Source organism: Miscanthus floridulus, chromosome 19 (genome assembly GCF_019320115.1).
Source record: "Miscanthus floridulus cultivar M001 chromosome 19, ASM1932011v1, whole genome shotgun sequence".
NCBI lineage: Eukaryota > Viridiplantae > Streptophyta > Magnoliopsida > Poales > Poaceae > Miscanthus > Miscanthus floridulus.
In genome coordinates, this window is record NC_089598.1 from 11,695,939 (window position 1) to 11,707,291 (window position 11,353).

At 44.7% G+C, this 11,353-nt stretch overlaps 2 protein-coding genes across 4 annotated transcripts; one reads left to right on the forward strand and one right to left on the reverse strand.

Moving 5' to 3' along the window:
* Positions 1 to 1,526: 1,526 nt before the first annotated feature.
* On the reverse strand, positions 1,527 to 4,828 carry LOC136525163 (hydroxyacylglutathione hydrolase 1, mitochondrial-like). 3 transcript variants are annotated; one of them, XM_066518163.1, is made up of 5 exons: positions 4,777 to 4,828; positions 3,468 to 3,647; positions 2,452 to 3,384; positions 2,169 to 2,353; positions 1,527 to 1,847 (listed from the first exon to the last, which is right to left on the reverse strand). In XM_066518163.1, the coding sequence occupies exons 3-5, from the start codon at positions 2,531 to 2,533 to the stop codon at positions 1,665 to 1,667; spliced, it is 450 nt and encodes a 149-aa protein (XP_066374260.1). In that variant the 5' UTR covers positions 2,534 to 3,384; positions 3,468 to 3,647; positions 4,777 to 4,828; the 3' UTR covers positions 1,527 to 1,664. The 3 variants fall into 3 exon arrangements, with proteins under 3 accessions (XP_066374260.1, XP_066374258.1, XP_066374259.1); XM_066518161.1 differs by lacking the exon at positions 4,777 to 4,828 and adding an exon at positions 4,476 to 4,694; XM_066518162.1 differs by lacking the exon at positions 4,777 to 4,828 and adding an exon at positions 3,731 to 4,694.
* Positions 4,829 to 6,491: 1,663 nt separating this feature from the next.
* Positions 6,492 to 9,465, forward strand: LOC136528384 (transcription initiation factor TFIID subunit 14b-like). The gene is made up of 7 exons (XM_066521342.1): positions 6,492 to 6,652; positions 6,955 to 7,037; positions 7,161 to 7,382; positions 7,460 to 7,647; positions 7,730 to 7,854; positions 9,001 to 9,079; positions 9,159 to 9,465. The coding sequence occupies exons 1-7, from the start codon at positions 6,641 to 6,643 to the stop codon at positions 9,185 to 9,187; spliced, it is 738 nt and encodes a 245-aa protein (XP_066377439.1). The 5' UTR covers positions 6,492 to 6,640; the 3' UTR covers positions 9,188 to 9,465.
* Positions 9,466 to 11,353: the final 1,888 nt, after the last annotated feature.

Genomic DNA, 11,353 nt, shown 5'->3' on the forward strand with positions numbered 1-11,353 from the left:
TTACTCATAAGGTTTCTTGTTAAAGTTTTTAATGAGGTAATATTAACATAAGCATGTGTCATATTTTCTATTTTCTCCATCGGTTTTTTGTGGGAAATTCAAAGACACATATTGCCCCTCACAACTCATCTATGGTTTTTTTTCCTGAAAAGGTTTTTCATGTGAGTATCCTATAGGTAATACCAATAATATGTCGTTACATTTTCTTCTAATTTTCCATTGGGTTTTTACAGGAGTTTTAGCGGCATATCACTTTATATTGCTCCTCATATTTTTTCTGAAAGGTTTTTGGAGGAGTTATCTTTATATCGTATCTCCAATAGTTTTTCCCCACTGAAATTTTTAATGGGATACCAATGATATAGTAGTTTATTTAAACACACAAACAAATATGCTATTTTCTCCTTATTTTCCAATAAGGTTTTAAAGGAGTTTTTATGGCATGTCTATATATTCCTCAGATTTTTCCCATAGGGTTTTTCGAGGAGTTTCAGTTTATAGATGCATTGATCTCAAGGAAGATTCGATCAAGGGGGAGTGTTGTGAAACGACACCTATATGCGAACGGGCGTCTACTGACGATCAGGTGTCTCTTCACGAGTGATCTCATCCATCAAGCACAGAAATAGTGGATAGGATTAGACAGTTTAGTTTTAGTACCAAAGGGCATATCTTTTGGGAACAGTCATGTCCCTTCGTGACACCCCTTCACTTATATAAATATATTTCAGAGATCAATGAAAGCAACATTTCTCTTCCAACTATTGTTCATTTACATTCACGCTTTAACACGCATACCAAGGTATGCATGCATTTACTCGTGCTAACGCTACGGGCTATATTCTCCCCGTTCGCTGGTCTGAAACTTGGCTGAAAACTGGCTAAAAACACTGTTCCGGCTGAATTGTTGTGAAGAGGAAAAACACTGTTCCGGCTGAAAAAAAGAAGCCGAACAAGCCATTTTTAGACACAACGAACGGGGCCTTGAGTCCAAAGTTAATTCTATTGAATTGAAATACTTCATTAAGATTCAATCAAAAACATATTTCTATGGTTCCAAAAAATGAAGCGATGCACGTTCAAAAAGCATAGATGTACTTTTGTGTCGCAACAGTTATAATTTAATTTTGTTTTATAAAATTTCATATAAAATGACAAAAATCACTGAATTTATTATTCTATTATTTTTTTAAAAATGAGGGAATCCCAAGTATTGAAACAAAAGACACCTTTGGGATATCAATGCATATCATTTTTTTAACTATACTCATATTTTTTTTCTAGATCGAAATATAGTTTTTTTATGAGTTCTCATGGTTTGCACTACATATTCCCTCCTCCTTTGTAGACAGAAGTCACGCTCAAGCTTGAGGCATAGCCATTAGTATCTGCCCAGTTCTAAACTTCAGTTATATAATTCAATCTTGAAAACTATAGATCTTGTTGAATTTAACAGGTACTTTATCGATAAGAATAATATATGCCTTAGAAAACACTCATAATAAGTCCATCGTTGGGTATAGCCCTATTGGCTTCACTTTATCTCATAGCAATACACATTTTGATTGTGTCCTGTCATACTGTATCGTAGTCACTGAATGATACAGGAAAAGATAGAACAAAGAAAATAGCCCAAAGCTATTCCTTTGTACCATATTTTGCCTTCAATTACATGTTTCCACCAGTATGATCATAGTGATGATGGGGTTCAGTATATAAGTCAAGTTCTGGTTTCTCCTTTCCAATGTATTTATAATAGGCATAGCCTCAGAAGGATCCACGACTCCAACTGTTCCAGTATCAACATCATGCAGGATATATGCATAGTTATCTCGAAGGCAAGGTACCTGCATATAAACCAGGACAGTTGCTGATGAATATTTTAGGACACTCAGTAATATGATTGAATGAGAAGAAATATCAACAGATAGGACACCAGCTCTTTCCTACTAAAAATGGCCTTGAGTTATGACCTTGTATTTTCTTTCTACGAAGCAATGGCATCCAATTGTAAGAAACTCATCACAACTAATTTAAGTAGAGCACCACCATGTAGATACAGAAACAGGATGTTTACATCGATAAGCATTAAGCAAATATCAATAAGCATCGAGCCTTAAGTACTCGATAGCTAGCTAGAAGTCACACAGGTATTTCAGATCACTTACAAGCTCAATTTGCAGCGACGACAAGACGCTGGTCATGTTGCAGAGGAACCGCCCAGCACCAAAAACACGACCCACTCCATACAGTGTCCTTAGTGGCATGACCAACAGGGTGCCGATTCCATACAACAGTGGCTTCCCGGGCCATTGCTTCTGCATGCTTGGCAGCAAGGACGGCGACCCCTCATCTGCAAATAAACAAAAGCAGACCAAAATTTATTACAATCAAGAATTCACAGAGAACTACTCACACAACAGTGATTGACCACCAAACCCATCTTCATACCTCGGCTGACTCCCTCCAGTGCCAGAGTAGGAGGTGCAACTCGTCCACATCCATTTCCGGCACCACCAACGCCGCGATCCATAGCCGTCCTAGCAGTATTACCTCTTCCATGAGTTGTACAATGTTCAAACCAGGCAGTCTACGTTGTCATGAACACACCAATTTAATATGAAATAGGAGACTGAAAAATTCCACTGTTTTTATTTCGACAGCAAATGAGACTATTTTCATTATTCAGTGATTTCACACAGATGTGATACAAATATATATAGCCCACACACTAAGCAACACCCTGCAGTAAGAAGACAAAATAAGGACATTCTATAACCATCTATGAACTAAATAACTAGAAAACTTAAAGCAACTGTGTCATGATGATGAACCTGCACTTCTTTTAAAAACTAAATCATGAAACTAACAGTGACACATATGTGGTAAATTGTTGTTGCCCCCTCAGCTATTTCTTTCATAAGAATTTCCTTACCTGAACGATGAACAATCATAGCATTGCTTTGATGATAAGAGAAAAAAAATGGTAGCTGAACCTCATTTTTTAGCACTTTTTTTAAAAAAAATGCTGCAAGTCAAGCTCTGTAGTTTATTTGCACACAATAAGGTCAATTTCCAAGCTTCCAGTTTAAATATCCATGACTGCTTCCCACCAAAGCACAATGGTCTCGGACACAAATAATTAACCTCTTGGAGAAAGTTTGTGAATTATTTGCTACACACTTCCAAAACCCCTCACTCCTAGGTCTTAACTATACAAAGAAATTACATGCATTGCACATTCATATATAATCATATCTAAAAATTAGGAAACAGGGAGGATAGCCTCATCCTGCAAGGAGGGATTGCACACGATTAGAATCTGAGCAAGTCTTCGCAGACTCTTCAGTGGGGTTGATCTGGTTGTATAGCGAGGACGTCCTCCTGCTCACACGTGCACCCCAAACAAATCAGATAAAATAAAGCACCAATAACCACAAGAAGATAAGAACATAGACAACTCACACCTCCTCGGTCTAACAGGAAGCCGGTATGTAACTGAGCCATGCCTCGCCGGAGATGGGATCACTTCAGAATGACTTCACCAGCTGCGGCCTGCGGCAGAGCCCCTAGCACCTTTAGGGCGTACCCAGTGTAGAGAGCTCCTGCTCTGTGCGGGGTCTGAAGAAGGGTGTACGCCCTAGCACCTTTAAATCAATCCAAAATATAATCAGAGAAGTGAGGGAGAAAGCAATCGACCGTACTTAGTTGATGCTTGCATTCTAATTACCATTAGGATGAGGTAGGTGTAGGATGTAATTCACAATTGCCAGGTCTTTCTCGAAGCAAATGTAAAAAAATCATTGGGATCCAGATATAGCTGGGTTCAATTGGGCACCTTGCATTACGGGTAGTTAATCGGAAGGATCTAACCAACTGTAGCAAGACAGTGAGAGGAAGACCACGCAGCCGAGCTTTTCAACCGATCCAGAGACCTGCCACGACTGCCGCCTATCTGGGTTACTTGCATCGTGTGCAAGGAGGAGATCCACATCGTGTGCGAGGAGATCCGGATGGGAGAAGGCCACCGCCGCGCTGCTCGGTGATGGACACGGAGGGCGTGGGACGCGGGATGGATGGGGATTGGAGTGACGGATCCAGAGCCCGTCGGATGGATGGGGATCGGAGTCAGGGATCCAGAGCCCGAGGGTGGCTGCCCGTCGCCGACACCCACGCACGCAAGGCCCTCGGGATGGGGAAGGGCGCCGCCACGGTCGAGAAGAGATTACAAGCAACTCATGACTGCACAAAACCACTGATCAGAGCAAAGGCGATGCCTTTGGGGAGCAGGGGCGCAATGGGTAGCCGAATCAGGTGTCAAGAGCGCATCTTTGCGTGCCCCGGTGGCTGCGACGGTGGAGGAGGGAGGGAGACGACGCCGGAGAGGAGGATGCGTGAGTGCTGCGTTACCTAGCTCCTTTCTTATTGCAGCCGAGGGAGGGGGAGACAGATCGGAGCGGCAGGTACGGACGCACCTCGTAGCTGAGGGAAGAGCCGAGGAGTCGCCTGAGGTAGCCGATGACGTCCTGGCGGCGGCGCTCCGCCTCCTGGGAGCAGGGCCACGGATCGCACGAGGAAGGAAGCAGTGATCAACATGGTGCCGGTGCCGCGCGGCGTTGTTTTCTTGTGTGAGAATCCGCGATCAATGCCGCGGGATCGCGCGTCGAACAGCTGAGGGATCGGGAGCGTGATTGACATCGCGGTTACCTACTGGGAACGATCGTGGGCTGCAGGGCGAGGGCGGGCAGGATGTCGATCACGGGGACGTGGTCTCACCTGCCGGCGCTTCGAAAGAAGAGTCGCGGTATTGCACGTGGTAGGTAGAAAGACGACCCGATCGAATGTCACACGAAACGGTGGTGTTAGTTTTGTTTTTTTAGATGCACGAGATAGGAGAAATTCGACCGACTGATGATACATTGCACCAACGGTACGTGCGCGTCACAGCGACCACCAGTCAGTCCACGCGTGACCCCGCACACGGCCAACCAAGAGGAATGCAGCCGTATGCCCTTGCACACCGAGGGTCAGCGATCACCAGCAGCTAGCGCCAAGCACGATCGGAATCAGGCAGTAGCTCGCCGGAGTGGTGGAGAGGACTGGGTTGAGTGAGATGCACAGGGATGATAGATTTGGAGGTGGAACTGCTGGAGCCCGGACGCTCAATCGATTATTGATCAGTCGGACGGTATAGTGGACCGGACCGATTCGTTTTCTAGGTGCTCGCTTGCACTCCGCTTCCTCTGCTCGTGCCTACTTTTCATGCGCCCAACCGAGGGCCTGTGCCCGTGGGGACCGCTGGTGACCTGCGGCCGCCGCTCCTTGTATCCGGATGGATGGTATAGCAGCCTGCCCCCATCCGCCTCGGCGTCGCCTCACACGCGCACCCTACCCCGTCATTACACCCCACTCCTTTCCTCGGACCCCCTCCGCTATCTCCGCGTGGGCGAGACTCGGGAGCCGGTCTCCAGCTCACTGCGCCCCCGTCCGTCGGTCCCCAGCTCTGTCGCGCCACATCCCCCAGCGCCTAGGCTGTGCGGCCATCACTTACCGTGCCCCCCGTGAAAACACTTGCAACATGAAACACTTGGATGCAACATACGTTGGAAACAGATGGAATATTTAAAACATATTGTTGCAACATATGAGTGAAACATATGTTACATCTAGATAAAACACTTGCAACATGTGTGTGAAACATATACAACATCCAGATAAAATATTTGCAACATGTGTATGAAACATATGTAACATCCAGATAAAACACTTGTTGCAACATACGTGTGAAAACATTTTTTAAAACGCTTGCAACATAACACTGAAAACACTTGCAAAAATATGCAACATGTGCAATATTCCGATCTACTTTTGCAATATCTATATGTAACAATTGCATTATACCTCTGAAATATTTGAAAGACTTGAAACATACATTTACAACATAGGGAGGGGGAGGCTGGGGCGGTCGATTTCGGCCATCGTGGTGGGATCCGGTGGCAAGCGGTGGTGCGCGAGCACCAGCACCAGCAGCACCGGCCTTGGCTTAGCTTGCCGGGCGGCGCAATGCACGCCCGAGCGTGAGGAGCGAGGTGCGGGTGGGGCACGCGACGGGCGGGGGCGAGGAGTGAGGAGCGAGCGGTGCAGGTGGAGCGCGTGATGGCGCGGGAGCGAGGAGCGAGCGAGCCAGTGGTGCAGGGTTGGGTGCGTGGTGGGAGAACACCGTAGCAGTGAGCGGAGCGAGGTGTAATGTCCAGATGAGAATAAGAGACGTGGAAATGAAGCCAGGAATAAAAAAGGTAAAATCGGGGTGCATGTCACGCATTACCGATTTGGGGGCATCCTCGCCTTCGCCTCCGCCTCCGCCTCCGCCTCCAATGCACCAGCGTGAGGACGAGGCGATTGCAGGCCTGGGCTGGGCTGCTATGCCAATCAGGCCTTGTAGGCCTTGTAAGGGCCCAGTATGGTCTTCTTTCCCCACCGCGTACTTTCTCTCTCCCAACTGCGGTTCCGGCGTTCCCCCCCTGCGCGCGCTCTCTCTCTCTCTCTCCCGTGGCGACGACTGGGCGACCGCCGCCGCCGCCGCCCTACGCCAGGTGCCCAGGTCATTGTCGGGTCGTCTTCCTCGGGCCCTTCGCCGGCGATGAGCACCCAAGTACGCCTACCCCTTCTCTTCCCTTCCTTTTATGCGAAACCGAGCTCCCAAACCCTAAGTTAAGCTATTTGTATTCGGATCTGATCTAATTACAAGCGTATGTAGTGTACGTGTAGTGTTATGCCTACTAAGTACTAGCTTCGATTATTTGTTTATTTTTGCCAAAAATTATCGGGTGTGAACATCCATGTCCACTGGATTCACCCCTGTCGTGTGTACTGTGCGTGCTTATCAGTTGGTGGACCTTATTGATTATTAGTATAAGCTCTGATAGTTCATACGTACTGGAATTATTCCAACAGAATAAAAGGCTCAAGGATGTGGAGATCAGTTTCCCTATCGTCTATGGAACCATTTCTTTCTGGCTCGGTAAAAAGGCCAGCGAGTAAGTTTCTGATTCACAAAATGCGGAAATTCGTCCCGCTCTGGATATGGATTTAGCCTGTGGATTCTTACTACAGTGAATTCAACGTAATTGCCAATTGTTTCCCCTCGCCTTTGTATGTAGGTACAACTCCCACAAGTGGACTGTATATGTCCGTTCTGCAAACAATGAAGATCTGAGTGTCATAGTTAAGCGTGTGGTGTTTCAGCTTCACCCAAGTTTCCAAAACCCAACAAGAGTCGTGGAGCAACCACCTTTTGAGGTGTCTGAATCGGGATGGGGAGAGTTTGAGATAGCAATAACCCTTTATTTCCACAGTGATGTCTGCGACAAGCGCTTGGATCTGTAAGTCCCACTGGTCTTGTTTTTCAGATTTGTTTATTTTGGGGGGCAAGAGGATAGTTATTGTGCACGTGATGTAGGTTCCATCAGCTTAAGCTGTATCCAGAAGAAGAAGCTGGACCTCAATCAACCAAAAAGCCTGTTGTCGTGGAAACATACGATGAGATTGTCTTCCCCGAGCCTACAGAGGCCTTTGTCCAACGTGTGCAGAATCATCCAGCAGCTAATGTGCCCAGGCTTCCTCCTGGTATAACCCTGACTCCCCCGGGTATGTTTCTTTACAACCTGTGTGCATTATATTTCACAATAGGAAATGCCGAAGTAGCACTATGTAACTTCCAATCATCTAGGCACTATGGAAATTGTCCCATATGAAAAGAAGCGTGGTGACACTAAGGATCATCCTTTGAGTCAGTGGTTCTCGAATTTCTCTGAAGCTGATGAGCTGTTGAAACTAGCTGCAGCTCGGCAACAGGTGAGACTTGGCTAGCAGCAACTGTCCTTATTTTTCTGATGTGCATATATGTGCTAAGCATACTGCTTGAACACTAACACTTTTATATGAAATCTGTAAAATCTAGTGAAATTATTCTATTGGTTCATGGAGAGTTTTCTCAGTTTATTTCTGTTTGGCAACTATATCCATGATAGAGTTGAGGGATGCAAGGTGAAATTTTCCTCTCATGAATGGCAGAAAACTCCCAGTGCCTAGTTTTCTACTGCTTGTTCCTTCTAATATGCATGTTGCACTATTGTGAGCAAACAAGACTGGAAAATTTCGCATCGGGTGGGTGCTAGTGTTGATGTAGCTTTCATTTCATCTATTTGATTAGTTTTCCAATCTTGCTCAAAATTTTTTTTTACGGCTCTCCTTGGGTATGAATGAACATAAATAATGGAATGGGGAAAACCAAGGTTCGAAAAAGGTGCTAAGCCACCGATTAGCGCCTAGGTAGTCTAAACATAGATCATACGACTAAGTGTTTACACACTAGCTACATAGCAAGAGATTTAGTTGCATAAATGTGCCAATAAATAGGAAAGGAAGAGCAATGCCATAACAGCCCACTGAGCCCACTAGAGGAGGAAGCCCACTAGCCCATCTAGACACCATAACACCCAAAAATGCCCTACCAGTAGACAATCCTGGTTCTCACGCAGCCGCGCCGCCTCTCCTCCGCCTGTGTGTCCCCATCTGTCGCTCCGCCTCTCCGCCTGTGCGCCCTCACCACTACTCCATCCGCACGCACCCCATCCTCTCCCCTTTCCATGGCACCCCTGTTTCTGCTGCACACGTGAGGGTGAACGAAATCGAGCAAAAGGGGCTAAATCGAGCAGAGGGTGAGCAAAATCGAGCAACTTAGACACCACGAGGTAGGCAGATGGAATCATAATACAACAAACCATTTTTGCCATCCTAACCTCGTAATCCTCTTCCTTTCTTCACTGTCTATGGGTCCTAACAGTTCATGCCACGTTTAATTGGACACCTAGGGCCTAGGCGGCGCTAGGTCTCCACCTAGTGCTTAAGCACGCCTAAGCGAGCGTTTAATGATGTTTTCTTTAACACTGGGGAAAACAACGCCCAGTTATTTGACATTGGATTATTTTCGTCCTCTAGGTGCAGGCTCACATAGCCAAGCTGAGAAGGCAGTTAACCATGATAGAAGGAATGCCCCAGCAATCGAAAGCCTTTTCTGGTCAGTAAAACTTCTTGTTTTTCGATGATTATGCTGGTGGGTAACTGGTGATGAACTTTTACTTATCTTCTATGTTCAGTCCCTGGACAGCAGTATAGACACATCTAATGTAGCAATGTTAGCGCACCGGATTGTAAGGAAGATGTTGGAATGGAATCTTTCAACAACTGCTTGACAAATTGGATGTGTTACTCTGTATTCACATTGAGGTGGCTGCCTTAGGCTTGCAAATGATGTACTAATATGCAGTTCACTCTGTATATTCTATGATTTGTAGTACATTAGGCTCATAAGATAACATTACTAATGTGACCTGTTCTGTATCTGTTCCTATATCGCCATTGCCGTTCTTTTCTATGTATGAAAATGGCATGTCTTTATTGTTAGCCTTATGCTTCTTCAATTTCTTTTTTTTTTTCCTATATGATGATGGATCTGCCACAGTGAAAGAGAGTAAGGACAAACTAGGCTCACTTCTTCTAACGCTTTTGACACTACAAATAGTTATGAACATTAGCATTGTTGACTAGGAATTATGCTATGCTTGTCGACTCTGTGACAGGGAGCATGCGTTAACAGTAATTTACTGTGCTGGACTGCTGATTAGTGTGACCTGCTGTGATCCTTTTGTTTTGCACAAGCCTTATGTAATCTACATGATGCCATCTTCCTGTCAATATATTTCTGATCTTGTGCCATTTTCTATGGACGAAATGAACGGCATAATATTCTGCTGGGACCATTTTGTGAACTGAAACTTGGCATATCAGCATGCATGTTCCATATTTTCTAATCACAAGCTACAGTGTCCAGTAAAGGAATCTGAAGCCATAGGTGGCAGTACAATTGCTATAGTTCACTGTTCTCTAGTGTCCTGGACTGTCCTCTAGGCATTCTTCATGAGTGGTTGTGCACTGTGCAAGATTATGCCTTGTCTGGGCATTGCAACTGCCCACATGAGTTATGACTATCAATGGTGACTCGTGACTTCATGAGTTATGACTACCTATGGCCCCGTTCACTTCGCTGAAAAAACAAGCCGAAATACTGTTTCGGCTGACTTGTGAGAGAAAAACACTGTTCCGGCTGAAAAAAAAACAAGCTGAAAAAGACGGATTATAAGATAAGCGAATAGGGCCATATTTTTTACGTTTACTCGGCATAATCTACCGTTTACTCCCTACTTTTGAAATTAAGAAGGCATTTTTGTCAATGCATATAGACCAAGAAATCATTCAACATGAGTACACATCTTTTATTACTAACTCAAAAACTGAAGGTAGTAAACATGTAAAGTCAAAGTCTCTAGCTGTTTGGATGCAAAGTATGTTCAGAGTATTAGATAAAACTAGTGATTTGCGCGCGCCCATGCGCTTGTAGAGCCACTTCATTCATTTTGATTTTTCACAAAGCATGAGAATGTAACGAAGTGCATCGGATACTGTGACCAGATTTATAGAGAAATTGACAATAAGAGTAGAACCATTTTCTTGCACAAGCAACAAAAACATTGGTGCAAACCATTGGCCACCACAACATTGACAGATTTGGTTGATGAAGTTTATATGCCAACTGGTTCACAGAAGTTCATATGTTATCAAGTTCATACATTACATGGATATAAATATGGATATTACAACGATTGTTTGGTATATACATATCCTAGCAAGTCAATATTTTACATCACATAGAGGACGTCCCTCAACTCGATTAGTCCAAACCAATCGAGGTTCCAATTTCCTAAATCAGAATGAGCATCAGTGTTAGTTCACCATATAAAGCTAGTATGCTAGACAGATGTAGTGCATGCCCAAAAGCATCCCAAGAGATCTTATTTCCATAGCAAAATATAGATGTGTCTTCAAAAGTATTGTTCTTCCCTAGATGAACCAGTTGTGATATTAGAAGTCTGATATAGTTGCCATGAACATGATTTTATTTTGTTTGGTTAGATGGAGATAAATAGAGGTAGAGAACTAACCTTGATCGCTTAAGTCTGGCATTGAGGAAGCTTCAAGCCAGGGTTCTTTGTGCCTCAGTGAACCTGCAACACCCATGTAAACTTTAATTGGAAAGCCATTGCCCAGCCACCGCCTTAACCTACAGGCCGTGACACCACCTCATCTAGCTGCTCGCCAAGCTACCTAACTATACACCTGAATTGGAGATTGGGATCATCATACTTGCTTCGATCATCAGACAACCATTGGATTAAAATCACAATTCACTCAAACCAGATAAATTTTGGTATAAGTAACGTAGGTGAGCTCACCA